Consider the following 17,739-nt stretch of genomic DNA (forward strand, 5'->3'; position numbering starts at 1 on the left):
AACTTTAACTACACAATGGAATCACCTGGGGAGACTTAAGTACAGCTACCTGGGTCCTGCTCCTCAGAGATTCTTATTAGTTTCAGGCATGTGCCTTAAGCATCAGCACTTTTTAAAGCTCCCAGGATATACTGGTTAAGAACATGGACTCTGGAATCAGATTACCTGAGTTCAAAACCCATACCTGCTGGTTGAGTTCTGCGACTTCAAGCAAATAACCTCATCTGTGAAATGGGAATAATGACAGTACCTACCTCGGAGAGCTATTCTGAGGATTGACTTTTATATAAACTTGCTTTAAAAATAGTGCCTGGGGACTTCCCTGGTGGTCCAGTGGCTAAGACTCCGTGCTTCCAACGCAGGGGGCATGGGTTCAATCCCTGGTCAGGGAACTAGATCCCACATGCGGTGCAGTGAGGCCAAAATAATTAAATTAAATAAATAAAATTTAAAAAAATAAAAATAGTGCCTGGCACATAACAAGAACTCATTAAATGTTAGTTATTATGATTCCAGATGGCTGCTGGAGTCACCTAGGCTGACAACTACAGGGAAAACAGTGGGTGTGAGCTGCCAAGCACCTAAATCTGTGTTGAGGAGGAACCCACATGTCAGGAATAGATTGAGTTGAAGATAAGGAGAAGGCAAGAGAGGACAATAAACGAAGGGAAGAGAAACAACCTGGAAGGGGCAGTGATAAGGCAAGTAAAAGCAGACCGCACTCCCTGGCTAAATGATATACTACCATTGGGCAAGGGAGGATGGGAAGAGGCATGTCAGGAGAAAGCCAAATTTGAGGCAGGGTAAGGAAGGACATGGAAGAAACATTTAATTCAGTTTGACAAAACCCCACCCATTCCCCTAAAAAAGTGAACATAAGCTATCAGTCAAGTACTGCTTTTTGTACGTTTTTCCCTGCCATATAGTTACCCTGTACAAAAAATATCCAGGAAAGGCTTCTGATAGATGAAAAGCCCATTTTCTGATTAGGACTCCAAAACAAACAGCAGCCTCTGCACAAGTGAACAATAAATACTTCATGATTCATAGTTGGTCTAGTTCAAACAGGGCTTATGGATGCTGAAGTCTTTGCAAACTATATGCCAAGATGCTACTAGCAAACCTGTTTTATCTGCTTTTTTTTTTTTTTTTTTTTTTTTTTTGCGGTACGCAGGCCAGGCCTCTCACTGTTGTGGCCTCTCCCGTTGCGGAGCACAGGCTCCGGACGCGCAGGCTCAGCGGCCATGGCTCACGGGCCCAGCCGCTCTGCGGCATGTGGGATCTTCCCGGACTGGGGCACGAACCCGTGTCCCCTGCATCAGCAGGCGGACTCCCAACCACTGCGCCACCAGGGAAGCCCTCTCTGCATTTTTAACTATGTCTTTTATAAGTCTCAGAGAACACTAATGCCATTAATAAGCATAGCATATTACCATCAGGTAAGAAAAACTATTACACGTGACTAAAGAAAGAAGTTTTGTGTTTTTTTTTTTAATTTGATTTAAGAACAGGTAACAGGGGCTTCCTTGTCAGAAAAAGAAACACCTAAGCACCTCTTTTCTACAAGCATGTTTCACACTTCAAACTGATATTTCACTGGCTGTGGAGTGCTACATGTGTTTATGTACAGCACAAATTGAGTTTCACAACGGAAACTCAATTTCCAATATGATGAAGGTCACTTCTGGTACCTCATTAGGAGCCGGTCTGAGAGCATTAAGAATGTGTGAAAACAAACACGCTCTTTCAATCAAACCTTCTCCTAACACAACTACAAGCTCTGCAGGAACTACCTTTTGCAACAGACCACCACCCATGAAGAATTCCACTCCTTCACCTGCTGGCCCTTACCGACTCCTAGGGTTGCCCTTCTTATAGGTATACTGAGTGATCTTCGAGCTGGAAACAAAAGCATAACAAACCACGTTCCACTTGCTTTGATTCCCTCAGACAGCAATCCTTCCCTTTCCACTTCTGAAAAGTTAGAGCTCCACTAAATCCTAAGGACCTAAAACACCATACTAACAGTCAAAGTCAAGTTTACTGTAGTCAGGTGAATCATATTTTGGCCTCCTGCATCACACAGTGGGTCCAATAAATCCATGGACCCACCCTATGGTTATTTTTCAGTTTCTGAATGTGTTATTGAGTAAATATGCTCCACCACTGATAGACTTCCCACAATGGCTCCATGACCACTGGGTATGGGCCATTATGATAGGAATGACAAAGTGACCTCCCTACTAGGATAGTAAACCAAAGGAAATATTACATCCACGGGAAAACTGCAGAGATTAATACCACCACCAAAAACTTGAAATTTTCAAGGATCACATTCACCTCTTTGGTCCATGCAGAGAACGGACAGATCTTAGAGAACGGCTCAAGCAGTGGCTCCAATGTAGCTGGCTTTACCAAATGAGGTACCTTCTCTGGAGCAAATCCAGCTCCTGACACCTGATAGGAAGCTACTCACCTGGAAAATGCTTTACCAATATGCAAGGAACACAAGAAACCATTTACTTTTATTTCAGGTCAAGTTCAAGAATACAGTTTCAACATTCTTGAATCGGGGTTTTAACAACTCTCCTCTCTGCCATACTTAGTCTACAGAGACCTTGCTTGTCTTCACATCCTACAGACCATCACACTGGTCTGCTGCACTGACTACACCATGCAGACTAGACTTGATGAACAGGACATAAATTCCTTGGTGTCTTAGTATAATGCATCCAAGCTTGATGGTGAAAAAAACACCATGAAAATTCAAGGGCTGCCACGTCAGTAAAGTTTCTGGGGATACAGTGGTCTAGAACATGTTGGAACATCCCCTCCAAAGTGAAATGCAAATTGCTGAACCTGGAACTGCTTACTATTGAAAAAGAGGCACAACTCTTCACGGGCCTCTTTACATTTTAAAGACAATACATTTATACACACGTATAGGTTACCTTTACTAGGTAACCTTAAAGATCACCAGTGGTGAGTAGGGCCCAGAGCAAGAGGTGGTTAGGCAGCATGTCTGGTCTGCAGTACCAACTGCTATGCCACTTGGGTCTTAAGATGCAGCAGGTCCAATTAGTTGCATTTAATAAAATCCAGAGAATCACAGCACCCACCCTCTAAGGTTCTTGAATAAAGCCATGCCCTCTTCTGCAGATAACGGTCTTTTTAAGAAAAGACTCCTGGCTTGCAACTAGCCTTTGGCAGAGCCTGATGAAAAGATATCAAGTGACTTGTGACCTGAGCTGCCTATAATGATCTGAATGCTATCTGACCCACCAGACCATAAGGTTGGGCCTGTGCAGAAGCAATCAACCATCAAAAGTGAATGGTGTAAAAGAGACTGGGCTAAAGCAGGTCTACAGGGCACAAGAAATCATACAAGCAGATGGCTCAGACACCTCTACTGCCTACTCCTATTATATTACCACACCTAGAGCTTCATGGAGAATTTCTTATGATCAGCTGACTGAGAAGGAAACTTGGGCCTGGTTAAGAGAGAGTTTGTACGGTATCTGGCACCAAGCAAAAGAGGACTGTTGCAGCCTCGCATCTCCAATGAACAGCATCCCTGAAATACTTCGAGAAGAGAAATCATCCTAGCAGACACAAGTGTGACCACTACTTTCGCTTGTCCACTTGATCAACACTGAGAAATGGCCAGAATTATGGATCTACACTGAGTCATGGGCAAGAGCTAATGGTTACCCTGGATGCTCAAGAACTTGGGGAAAAACACTATTGGGAGAGAGGGTACAAGAAGATCTAGAAAGAGGTATATGGAAGGACCTCTCAGGATGATCACAGTATGTGAAAAATGTTTTTCTCCCGTGTGGATATACACTGAAGGGCATCCACCGCAGAGGGGCCTCTCAATAATCAAGTAAACAAAATCACAAATCTCTGGCTGTCAGTTAGCCTCTGTCACCAGCCACCCCAGGACATCCTCAACAGACGGACTAGAAGTGGCCATGGTGACCATAGCAGAGGCTATGCATGGATTCCACACAAGGACTTCTCACAAAGGCTAACCTGGCTCCTGCCAACAGTAAGTACCTAACTTGCCAATAGAAGAAACCAATCCTCAGTCCCCAAGACTTCCCCAAGGGAAGTCCCCCTTCCCCTGAAGGAGCAGGCAGCCACTGGGTGGAAGATAGATTACACTGGACCCTTTCCATCAAGGAGCAGGTAATGATTTGTCCTCACTGTTTCCGTCCAACTTATACACACACACACACACATATATATACATATACACCATGTTATTTGCTTTTCCTCACTTCTTTCTCTACCCTTTTTAAGAAGGATTCGCCATGGTGGTGAACTTTACAATTTAGTTTCTAGATTACAGAATATTCCATGAAATTGTGAATAAATTAGAAGAGACAAGAACTACATCCGTAGACAGATACTGTTAACTATCACCCAACTATGAAGTTCTTAATCTGAAATCCTGATGTGAGCACATGATTAATCATTAGGAAACCTAAAATCCCCCTGCAATCATATGGGGGCAAAAACACACACATAAGAATAGCAAACATTTATAAGACTGACAATAAAGAGGTTTGAGGGCTTCCCTGGTGGCGCAGTGGTTGAGAGTCCGCCTGCCGATGCAGAGGACACGGGTTCGTGCCCCGGTCCAGGAGGATCCCACATGCCGCGGAGCGGCTGGGTCCGTGAGCCATGGCCGCTGAGCCTGCGCGTTCGGAGCCTGTGCTCCGCAACGGGAGAGGCCACAGCAGTGAGAGGCCCATGTACCACAAAAAAAAAAAAAAAAAAAAAAAGAGGTTTGACAAGCACGTGGAGCAACTGGAATTCTCATATATTGCAATTTGGAGCATAAATTGGTATATCCACTTTGGAAAACTATCAGCTACACATACACATACTCTGTGACCCAGTAATTCTACTTCTTCGCTATACACGTAAGATGAGTAAGTGCACATATCCACCAAAAGACATGTATAAGAATGTTCAGAATAGCTTTATATATAACAGTTAAATGCTGTCAACAGAATGGATAAATTGTATTATACTCATATAATGGAATACCAGAAAAAAGCAAAGAACTTCTGCTACAGGCAACCACATGCAAGAATCCCAAAGCATAATGCTAAGTGAAAGAAGCAGAACATAGAAGAGTACATATTTCATTATTCCACTTATGCAATGTCAAAAACAGGCTAAATTAAGGTACAGTGCTGAAAGTCAGAATAGCGGTTTACCTCTGGGTGGGTGAGTGAAAGGGGGAGAGAGGTACTGTTTCAAAAGGTACACAAGGGAGCCTCCTTGGGAACTGAAAATATTCTGCATCTTGATCTGGACAGTGTTTATACAATTGTATTTATATGTAAAAATGCATCCAGCTATATACTTAAGATTTGTGTACTTTACTGTATGTTATACCTCCATAAAATTGTTCTTAAAAGATTTATGTATATGTACATATTCTTAGAAGAGAATCCAGAGGTTTTTTTCTTTTCCCAGGTTCGCTAATGGGTCCAACAAAGATAACGAAAGCCAGAGATATTCAAATTTTCAGCCGAGTGCTTGCTTAGAGAAACTTCCGTCTCTCTACATAGCCAGAGGCAGCCAATTATCTACCATAGCTGATTTCAAAAGCTTTCACTTCCTTATGCTCTCTAATCTTAATGTGGTTGGAATAACAATGATTGAGTTTCAAATTTGAAAAAATTTACTTGCTGCTTCAGTTTCAAGGATAAGTAGGGAAAAAGTCCTTGAAAGCCTTGATGAGTTTATGTTAAATATGTCATGTATCACTACGTTTTAAAATGTTAACCTTATTATGATACACCATCTTCCCTTTCTATCTCAACATACTATGTTTCAAATTTCAAAGTATATATTTGAACTCTGTAATTACTTAAAATTATATTTTCTTAAAAAAAAACTCTTGTCCAGACTAGATCCAATAGAAATCCAATACATTTGTAAAAGTGTAATCAGATAGGGTAGCGGGGGTCCCTAGAGAAAGAGAACCAGGCATGGCTTTCTTGACATAAGAGAAGTCATTTTTGGCCTAAGCCATTGTGTGATTTAAGCCTGGCCACAAAGCTTGTCCTTGAACAGGTCTCAGTCATATCAGGGGAACAAAAGAATGCAGAAACAACCTTATCAGGCAAGAGAAGTAACAATAGCAAAGATAGCAAATCAGTTGTAAACACTCCCAATTCTGTATCAGTGGTAAAGATGAGACTAAAGCACAGTCTGAGCTGTTCTACAGAATTTAAATCACCCCCCCTTGGGGGCTCACCCACCAGAAATCTAAGGGATGATGATGTCAACCTTTTCTGACCCTCATGACTTCAATCAACTAAAGCTTGGACTCTGCCTACCACCCAAGCCCCTTCATGAATATGCATGTACCCTTAGCTTAAAACTTCCCCAGTTTTGCTGATGGGGAGACACTGCTTTGGGAGAGATGCCTGGTGTTCTCCTTACTTGCTGCAAATAATAAATCCTTCCTTCTCCCCATCTTTGGCTTGTTTGTGTCTTTTGGCTCAACACCCACCAACAGGCAAACTCAGTTTTAGGGTAACAAAAGGAATTAAGGAAAATACGCAAATCCAATTCTAAAAATGTTTTATTATGTTGACATTTTTTTTCCTTCTTTCTTGATAAGCCAGGCCATTAAGGCAAACTTTTAAATTCTTAGGTTATTTACTATACTAAACCAAATAGGCTTGTCTACCATTAGACTATTAAGTTTATAAAACAAGCAGACCATTAATTTTAAAAGTCAAGCAAAACACTGACCTCAGTTTACCATTAATATCAATTCCACTGAGGTTATTTAGATATTAAAGACTGATTTCTTTTACTAATTTTTATTGTTACAATGTTGTGTTAGCCTCCACTGCACAACAAAATGAATCAGCCGTACATATACAGATATCCCCTCCCTTTTGGACTTCCCTCCCATTTAGGTTACCACAGTACATTAGGTAGAGTTCCCTGTGCTATACACTATGTTCCCATCAGTTGTCTATTTTATACATAGTATCAATAATGTATATGTGTCAATCCTAGTCTCCCAATTCCTCCCACCCCATCCCTTTCCCCCTTGGTATCCATACATTTGTTCTCTACGCCTGCGTCTCTACTTCTGCTTTGCAAATATGATCATCTATACCATTTTTTGAGATTCCAAATATATGCATTATTATACGATATTTGCTTTTTCTGAAAGACTGATTTTTTAAGTGAACTTTTATTTTAAAATAGTTTTAGACATAGAAAAGTTGCAAAGATGATGTAGAGTTCCCATAAACCTGGCACCCCATTTCCTCTACTGTTAACATCTGACATTATCATGGTACATTTGTTACAACTAAAGAACCAACACTGGTACATTTCTATGAACAAACTTCCAGACAATATCTGAATTTCACTAGTTCTTCCCTAATGTCTAAGATTCTATCCAGAACACCATATTACATTTAGTGATCACATTTCCTTAGCTTTTGGTCTGTGACAGTTTCTCAGACTTGCCTTAAGTTTGATAACCTTGACAATTTTAAGAAGTACTGAGTTGAGGAATGTCCCTCAATCTGGATTTGTCTTATGTTTTTCCTAGAAGGCTTTGGTTTTGCAAACATCAAATTTCAAAATATTCAACTCAAAGATTTCTGACAGGACAAGGTACAAAGCAAAAATTTTGTCCTTTATCTCCCCATTTATTCAATGAAAAATGCACTATATTCTGGGAAGGAGCCAACTACAGCTTTAAATTCCAGACTGCAGGTACAGAACTTAAGCAATAGGAAATTAAGCTGAAGAGTGTTGCTGGGGGACAAATCACAAGAAACCTAGAGAAAGTGAGCCTGAGAAAGACTAAGTGCCAAGGAAACATTTCGGGAGAGCTGGGAGAAAACTCACCTGGCATCTACTGTGCCCCAGGCACCACTCTGAAGCTAGAGTTCAACTACAGGAACTGTACTGACTGTTGCCCCCCGGCCACTACCTACCTTTGCCCAACTCTCCCGCAGCTATTCATTGCAGCCTGTCTTTCTTTGTAAGCTGTCTCTAATCATTTTCAGAAAAAGAAAAGAAAGTGGTCAGGTCCCAGCAGGAAAGAGCATTACCAACAGAGTAACTGTGATTAATCAAGGAGCATCTACAGAGATGTGGGCAGAGAAACCAACCTGAGATGGTACAGTACCCTGGGGTACGCAACCATGGGAAGCTGCTCCACACCGAGTTTGAAATAACAAGGAACGAAAGGAAATACTAAAATCCTGGAAGAATAGTGACTGGGAAAAGGGCTACTTGACAGGAGCTTAGGGGAACAGACTTTCCCACCTCACTCTCCTGTCCTCCCACCCTGCTAGAGCCTTCCATCGGCCAGAACCAAGGAGACCAGAAGGCAAACAAGTTGACTACACAGGTCAGCATCCCAGAGCACAGAACAGAGTGGATTAGGATGGGGAAAGGATCTGGAGGGGCCAATAAAAGACAGGCAGTGCAGAAAGGAAGGCACCCTTCAGACAGCTATTTGCATTTTGATATTTGTTCGTCTGTCATATCACCACTACTGTACTGTGAACTCCTGGAAGAGGGGGATTTACAGAAATAATCTTAGGTCCAACACAAACCTCCTAGTAGGCCATGGGGGTCTATCTGAAAGAAAAAAGGCAACATACCCATCTCATCTAGTAGTCAGGATGGAACTTGGGTCCACCACAGCATGACTCTGCTGCAGGGAAGGCACACAAGCACCCAGACTAACCGCTCAGCTCTGCCCCACACCCCATGTCAATACAGAACAGAGTCTGCACCTATGGTCCCAGGCCAGTGCCTATGTTCTAACAAGGAAGAACCTAACCACTGGGTCATCCTGCCCAATACTTCATAAGCTCCAGGGCTGGACCTTGAATCTACACTTGATAAACTGAGAACAAAATAAAACTTCATTTACATTTCACTCCACTTCTCCAAATAATTTGTCTTGCTTAAGAGCCTATAAAACCAGTTGTCTGGAGACTTTTAATGAGGTACTAGAACTTCTATGTTTATATAAACAGCAGACTTCCCTTATCACCCACTACTTGCATAAAGTTCCCTGAATAAAGGCCCTGCAATGCCCTCCCCATCCTTCCCCTGCCCTCCTGTCTTGGGGCCCTTGCCATCTTCCACGGTGGTACTTTCCACTCCACATTCCCTACCTGGCAGCTCCTTCCAGGACAAGTAGATGCCTCCTTATTTCTTCTGACTTCCTCCCAGACCAGCACTGTACTAGGCAACACAGTAAGTGCCTAAGGAATTCATGCACTGAATGTGCTGTGCACAAATGCCTTTGCATTTAATAAAAACACCCATTCCTCTTTTCGGAAATGCAATGAAAATATGAAAGGTTGAAGGACCACAGGAATGACATGTACATTTCATTATGATCGTGCTGTCAATAAAGTTCCAAGTCGCTATTTTAACAAACCATGAACAGCCTGCGCCATCAAACAAAGAACACAAAATACCATCACCCACAATGAAACCTCTGCAGCGGTGTAGCAATGAGCCATCATGTTCACCTTACCAGGAATACAAAGCAGATGATTTAATATTGTTCTTTATAAAAGGAGATGATCAATAATTGCATTTAATTTATCAAAATGGGTTTGTACAGGGACTACTTGGTAGGAAAAAATAGCTCATAAGGCTTATGATATAAAATAATTTAAAAGCAGCCAACAGGGCTTCCCTGGTGGCGCAGTGGTTGAGAGTCCGCCTGCCGATGCAGGGGACACGGCTTCGTGCCCCGGTCCGGGAAGATCCCACGTGCCGCGGAGCAGCTGGGCCCATGAGCCATGGCTGCTGAGCCTGCGCATCCGGAGCCTGTGCTCCGCAACGGGAGAGGCCACAACAGAGAGAGGCCCGCGTACCGCAAAAAAAAAAAAAGCAGCCAACATAAATAATTTTTGTAGCTTTTAAGTCTTTTATTAATCTTATTACTCAATTATCATTTTTAAAGATATGAGGAGTAAACTTTCAGAACAGATTGGCCTTCTAACGGAACATCTTCATACCTATCTCATCTCTCTGCCTTCACTTGTAAAGTACTTCTATTCCCTCCTCATCATTGATCTAAGAGCATGGATTCTCTTCTTGGACACCATTCCTTCCATACTACGGTTGACACTATTCTCTTGTCTCCTCTGGCCATTTGTTGTCCCCTCCCTTCTATCACCATCTTGTCCCCATGGACTCATACTTCCTTTACAGCTCATATATACCCCTTAGTCACTCAAATCCTTTAAAAAAATAATAATAACCAATAGGGACTTCCCTGGCAGTCCAGGTTAAGGCTCTGTGCTTCCAATGCAGGGGGCGTGGGTTCAATCTCACATGCCGCGTGGTGCAGCCAAAAAATTAAAATAAATAAATAAAATTTAAATTTAAAAATAACGAATAATAATCTCCCTGGCCCATACGTAAGTCCCTCCAATTGCTGCCCATTGCTTTCCTCCTTCTCACTTGAAAGACTGTTGGTGCTCTGGCCTCCTGCATCTTTACTTCGTGCCCCTCCTTTTCTTGAGCCAAGGCCAGACACCATCATGCTACTGCATCTGCTCTCCCAAAGGCCACCAATTTCTTATAGATGCCAAACCCACTGATTACATTTCAGTCTGTGTCTTGCTGGCCTTCTCTGCCATGTTTTATACCACTGACCTCTCCTTCCCGTGACTACTATAATGCAATTTTTTCATTTCTGGTTGTTATGGAGTTCTCTAACCATTCCTGCTTACTTTGCTTTCTCGGTGTTTCCCTGCCCACTTCTTAAACATTACTGTCCCTAATGGATCTCTTTTGATACTGCCTCTGTCTTTCTCTCTGCCTTCTCACCCCTCTGTCAACAATTCTCTTTCATCCCTCCCACTGCCTTGCCCCCTTCTCGCTCTTTCCAAGCTCTCCTTGGAGTAGACAGTTGTATCCACTTCCACGGTTCTAACTCTCACCTTTCACTAAATGCTCCCTAAGTCTTTTCTCCAGCTACAGAAATATACTTAGATGGCAGCTTTGATGCCTACAGTGTTTCAGACTCAACATGAATGCCCAAGGGTAGCCTAGCCACCATTAGTCTGGCAAGCCAGGGATCTGGAATCAACCTAACCTCTTCCTCATTTTCCAAATCTTCCAAGTCTTACCTACTAAGTATTTTTAAAACCCATCGCCCCCCCACCTTCCTTTCCACACAGACTTCCCAATACTAATTTAGGTTCTTACTGTCTCACCTGGACCACTGCAAAGTCTCTAACAGAGCTTCCTGGTTCTCCTTATTTTGAACCTGGTTCTCCTTAATTCTGAACCTCCTTCATTTCACTTCCCTGACACAGCCCTGCCAGATCTACTGAAAACACAAATGTCTATCAGCAGCCCAGTCAAAACCCTTAAGAGGACCTTCCATTAACTCTGCTCATAGAGCATAAAGGTCCTCCCATTCCAGGCCCACCTACTCCCCTAGCTTTATGTCCCACCTAGTCTCTACTTGGTTTCATGTTCTAGCAATACAGAACTGACTGCTGTCACCTGCCTGTGCTCCCCAGGGCTATGCCATGGCTCTGTGTCTTTGCTCATGCTATTTGATCTTCTGCGGAATTCTCCTCATACCCTCCCTTCCCTGAAAAAGTCATATTCATTCTTCTGGTCTCAGGTGACATCTCCTCTAGGTAGCCTCCTTGGCCTCATTAATTAAAATCACCTGTTTCTGTGTTGCCTCCAGAGGGTAGGGACCCTGTCCTATTTAGTGGTGTATTCTCAGGGCATAGCATAGCACAGAGGCACAAGAAATGTTTACTGAATCAAAGAGCCTTAATGAAGGTAATTGGACTTGAAGCAAAAGTTAGTATGATTAAAAACATCTGAGGGGTATTTTGAATATCATTTAGATTTGGATCAAATTACTGGTAAATTAAGAGGACCTAAAGAAAAATTCTTGGAGGTAAAAGCTTTGGTGAGCCCTGAGAACACTATCTTTTCCTTCATTATAACTGCAAACAAAACAATACCGGAAATCAGACTAGCACATTTCATTGTTTCTATTGCAGTAGATTTTCAAAGGAGACTTATTTCTCTTGTAGTCATTCTTCTGTTCAGGGACTTGAAGGAACAGCTGCATAATCAGATCTAGATATGATATTTCTTTAATGAATGAATTAGAAAAACTTAGGAATGTATTTGAGTTTATTTGAAACAGCCATAAATCTTGTGACTTTATTTTCAATGCTTTGCTTATATTAAATGATTTATGACAACATGATCCTAGTTTAATGTTAAGAAACATGGCTCATGAAATGACTTCCAAAAAAGCTAAATTAATTCACCCACATGTGTTCCACTACTTGAGAAAGGCCAATGTCCTCATACTACTTTAAGTGTTTCTATACAGCACTGAATACAGACCGCTTACAAACTTGGGGCTCTTTATATAATATAATGAGCACCATGTGCTATGTTGGGTTTTTTCATTCATTTATTTAATATTTTCCAAATTCTTAAGATAGTTGTTTTATCTCCATTGTGTAACTGAAGAAATGTTCAGAAATAACCAGCGTGCCACTGGAAATTGCTGGGAGGCAGCAGAAATGCTGTCAGGGCGGTGGGGCAGCTTATCCTCTGGGAGTCCTGAGCTTTCTGATGGGACAAGAGGACACCAGGGCACAGACCCCTTGGCCCACTTAGCCTGGAGCAAAAGGTACTGAAACTTGGGGAAGGCTCCCTGGCTTCTAAGCTCTGCATTAATCTCCGATGAACACCCCAGGTTGCTTACCTGCTTCTGCTGCTTCCCTACTCTGGGATGTAGGTCTGCAGAACTGTTTCTACTCTGTAGCAATCCTTGGCTCCTTTTAACCACTTTTGCTCCTCTACAGAACTGGTAACTTTTCCATCATGCAGGAATTACTCCATAGTTTTCATCTGTCAGTGGCATTCTATACCTTTCTTGAATTTTACAGATTTTTTCTCTCTCCTTTTTCAAATTTTTATTCATTTATATATTTTTTGGCTGCGCCGTGAGGCTTGCAGGATCTTAGTACCCCGACCAGGGATCGAACCCAGGTCCCCATAGTGAAAGTGCCAAGTCCTAACCACTAGACCGCCAGGGAATTCCCAGATTTTTTCTCTTCCAACAGTATTTTTTCTGTCATTTTCACTGCATTTTTAAGCATATGGATGGTAATGGATGTGTTTCCCATATTCATAAAATGGCATCCTAATCAATTCAGATATTTGATTGATAACCATATCATCGACTTGGTCTAGATTAAATAAAAATACTCATGGATTTCTTTAAAAAGATTAATTTTTCAAGTTACAAATCCTCAAAAGTTAGTTATGCTCCAAAAGTCTGTAAACTGGTTGTTTAGAACATAGATTTTTTTTTTCCTATCAGCAATAATTTTATTCATTCACGCAACACCTATCATGTACAAAGTACTGTTTTAAGTGATGGAGATACTATAGGAAATAAAACAGAGAAGGTCCCCATCTATTACAATTCCTGTAATTTAGGAAAACTTTGGTATAAACAATGAGCACTGTGTGTACTGTATATTTACATAATGACTTATGGACACCCTAGCAGTCGTCAGTTAGCATTTCAAGTTCTGTTATCAGGAGTTCACACTCCTGCTTAGCACTTTAAGTATCATTATTTTAAAATACAACAAAAGGTTTGTTAATTAGCAAACTGTTTGAAGGAATGAGAAGTAATTTTGATTTGTGAAAAGAGTGGTGTCCAAGATATGTGGCTGGTTAAGATTATACAGACTCCACCATCTCTGCAAGACCAAGACATCAAATATCTGGCAAGGCCAAAAATCTGACACCTGTAATGTGTGACTCAAGATCTGGAACCTTTGTGCTGCTTCTCTCCACCCCTCAGGAGACTCTCTTGCTTGACTTGAGTCACAGCTCGCCAGCCTCGTCATCAGAACATCATCACTGCACTTGTACTGGAGGAACCTCAGCGCCCAAAGACAGTGTGGGGACTCATCCAGAGTGACCAGACGGTATGTGGCTCTGGACCTGCTGGCACTGCTTTCTCATAAACAACTGTAAGCCTGGCAGAATTAAGATGAGAAATTGCTTTCATTGTTATTTCCCAGCTGGAAGCCAAAGCCTGGAGAGAGGGTTGTAGAGCACCCACTTATTTCTAGATTTTGGAGGTCTCCAATATTAAACAAAAGAACCCAACAATGCTGGAAGGCCAGACTGACTTAAGTCAGCCTGTAACACAGACCTCGTGGAGTTTATATTCTAGCAGAAGAGATGGATAACAGCAAGTAAATAAGTACCTATCAACAGTGGTATTATTAAGAAGGAAATAAGCAGAATGATAAGGAAGGCCCTTCCAGGAGGGGATATCTGAGCTGAATGTGCACTAGTCATGAGAGGAGGAGCACATCCCAAGTGTAGGAAGCTACAAGTACAAATTCACCTGCTGCCCAATCTGGAATTGGATTTTTTTTTTCACATATATGTCAAATGTGCAGAAACTGGTAGCCACCTATATTTTATGTCCATTTAAACAATACGAAGAGCTAATTTATTGAGCATTTGTTGTCATATGCCACTGTCGACTAAAAAAATCATTACACAACCTGAAAGTTGAGAATTATGTTTTATTTGGCCGAGAAAACTGAGGACTTAAGCCCAGAAGACAGTCTCTCAGACAGCTCTGAGGGACTGCTTCAAAGAGGTGAAGGAAGAACCAGGTATAGGAGTTTTGCAACAAAAACCAGGTAGTCAAACATCAAAATATTACTGTTAATTAAAGAAAACCAGACATCTCCTCAATGAATTTAGTGCTTTTCTATGTTTGGGCAGATGCAAGAGGCTGGGCTGATTGAAATCATTCCTTTGATATACACCTTAACTATCTAGGGCCAGTATCCTACTCTTCTCCATTCTGAATCCCCTCAGGGCGCACACAGTTGGGGATGGCTGCAGTACCTGCTGGCTTGGTGGTCACAACATCCTTTGTTTACTGATATGTCAGGCGACATTTTTCATCCACACCTTGAACTGTTTTAGAGCTTTCAATGTATTAACTAATGTCATCCTCAGAAAAATTCGATTTCCATTTTATAAAAGGGGACACTGAAAAACTAAAAAGCTAAGTAACTAGCAAGCAACAGAGGCAGGATTAGAACTAGCCAGTCTGCCCATGGTCCCCAGGCTCTTAACCACTTGAGCTGCCTCTTCAAAGCCTCATTTTGGTTATTCATTCTTCAGGAATAAACTGAAACTGCAGTCAACCACCGAAAGGTCCATGATTCAATGGAAAGAGGGAGTATCCAACTTTTATATTTTAATGGGGAAACGTTGAGGTGAATGTTTATATGGTTTCTATAGTGCTGAAATTACGTGAGTTTGTTTCCATCAAGTTCTGGATCACTTCCAGAAAATCAGGTTAATATGGGAAGAAGAGAAAACATTCATTTTTCACTGAGTATGTGGTAAAGAGAGCAACGCATGCACACACTTGTCAGTTCTGCCAGAGCGCAAGTCTGCAGGGAGGAAGCACCCATCTTCTGTAAGACCTTCCCACAAAGAGAATTATGAGTGTGGAATGAGTGCTCAGTTCAGAAATAAATGGCATTCTTCAAATGTCAGAAGCATCCCCACAGAATAGCACAGGCCCCCAACAAGACTGCTAAGCTGGTGTTACAAGCTATGGCCATACAGAAGGAGCTCATCCATGCTGACAGTGATGGGGGCTAGAAACAAAAGGCCAAGAATATTCTCATTATCCAACAGCCCCCTACGTTAACCCTCTAAGAATGAGTAGAAGTGTTTCCTAAATTTAGAATTCCGAACCACGGGATTCTTATCACCCAGAGCTCCAGACCAAAAAATGTGTGTGTGTGTGTGTGTATGAAATATCAGTATTCAGGGGGATGAACACTTTTGACAGTTAAAGATGATGAAAAGGGGTAAAGTCTTCTAAATAAACATGATTCATACTATAAAACATCGCATTAGTCCAGTCACCTAGGTTACCTAACAATAGGCGTTATAAACATCACTCACAGACAGCAGTATTTTGCCTTCCAGGACTTCATGGTGCATCTCAAAACAATTCCACCAGTAAGAGAGCCCTGCCAACGCCCATCCCTGGGTGCTGGGGCTTACCACCAATGTGAGCTTTCTCCGGAGTCCTACCTAGTTTGGCTTTTTTCTTTAAAAATGCATGCAAACTTTACATTCTATTCTAAAAAAGATCTGTTTTGCTTTTTCCCGTTTTTGCAAGGTAATTTAAAACATGATTTTTCTACAGGGCAGAACTGGCACTCCAGGAAGATGGGTCAAGTTTATCCTGTGACTTTTCACATCTTCCCCCACCCCCCCATCCCTGCCACTGAGAATGGATATAAACAAAACTTTGAGTTTAAGGCCAAGGCTTTTAAAAAATGTAAGAATCCATAACGTGATGGTCAATATTCAGGTTCTTTTTGTCTGCAGAATGGCAGCTCTCAACTCCAGCTGCACATTACCTGGGGAGCTTTTTAAAAATACCACTGCCTAAGCTCCACTCCAGATCAACTGAATCAAAATCTCAGGGTAGAAGAAGAGACCATCATGTATAGTTGCTGCTTTCAGCTCCACTGGGGGACTTTAACGGGTTGAGAACCACTGCGTAGAGGATACTAAAGAAATATCAAGGCCCCAGAGTGATGGTGGAACACTAAAGCCAAGCAATCCTCTTGCCCCTTCTTCCTAAGAACCCCTTGGAGACACAGACAGTAATTAGGTGACAACTTCCCCCACTCCCCTTTCGAGTGGGATCAAAACCAGAAGGTTGAAATGAGATCTCAAAATCTCATAATACATAACAAAATCTCATAACATAATACAAAAATGTCCAGGTTTTGTTCAAAAATCACTCATCACACCAAGAACGAGGAAGATCTCCAACAGAATGAAAAAAGACAAAACAACAGATTTCCACATCAAGATGACAAAGATGTTAGAATTATCTGACAAAGATTTTTATGTAGACATGATAAAAATTCTTCAAGGAGCCATTATGAAGATGCTAGATAAACTGAGGGAAATGCTACCATGTTCTTCAGGTCCTTGAAGTAGGTTCATCACTAGCCCGGACAGAAGTGTGCAGGTGTGGGCTGGTGCAGGCTGGGAAGCTTCTTTGGGGGAAGGATCCCATGGGACTCCATCCCAGCTGTACACTGGCCTGTTCACTATAAGTTGCCTTTGTCTTTTTTTTTTTTTTAAATAAATTTTTTTTAAATAAATTTTTTTAAATAAATTTTTAAATAAATTTTTTTAAATAAATAAATAAATTTTTTTTAAATAAATTTTTTAAATAAATTTTTAAAATAAATTTACTTATTTTATTTATTTATTTTTGGCTGTGTTGGGTCTTCATTGCTGCGCATGGGCTTTCTCTAGTTGTGGCGAGCGGGGGCTAATCTTCGTTGTGGTGCGTGGGCCTCTCATTGCAGTGGCTTCTCTTTCTGCGGAGCATGGACTCTAGGCGCACAGGCTTCAGTAGTTGTGGCACGTGGGCTCAGGAGTTGTGGCTCACGGGCTTTAGAGCGCAGGCTCAGTAGTTGTGGCGCACGGGCTTAGTTGCTCCGCGGCATGTGGGATCATCCCGGACCAGGGCTCGAACCTGTGTCCCCTGCACTGGCAGGCAGGTTCTTAGCCACTGCACCACCAGGGACCAAGTTGCCTTTGTCTTAATGGATCTAATCT

General features: G+C 41.8%; 1 protein-coding gene across 7 annotated transcripts in view; it reads right to left on the reverse strand.

Moving 5' to 3' along the window:
* The window catches only part of EPB41L4A (erythrocyte membrane protein band 4.1 like 4A), a 365,694-nt gene that overhangs the window by 313,876 nt on the left and 34,079 nt on the right, over positions 1–17,739 (reverse strand). For 6 of the 7 annotated variants that reach the window (XM_049707507.1, XM_033423779.2, XM_049707506.1 and 3 more), the window contains exon 3: positions 13,848–14,081. The exons of the other annotated variant lie outside the window; for it this stretch is intronic. In XM_049707507.1, the coding sequence (XP_049563464.1) occupies positions 13,848–13,949 (102 nt within the window). In that variant the 5' untranslated portion in view covers positions 13,950–14,081. The remainder of the gene's footprint in view (positions 1–13,847; positions 14,082–17,739) is intronic. 7 annotated transcript variants of the gene reach the window in all.

Source organism: Orcinus orca, chromosome 3 (genome assembly GCF_937001465.1).
Source record: "Orcinus orca chromosome 3, mOrcOrc1.1, whole genome shotgun sequence".
Lineage (NCBI taxonomy): Eukaryota > Metazoa > Chordata > Mammalia > Artiodactyla > Delphinidae > Orcinus > Orcinus orca.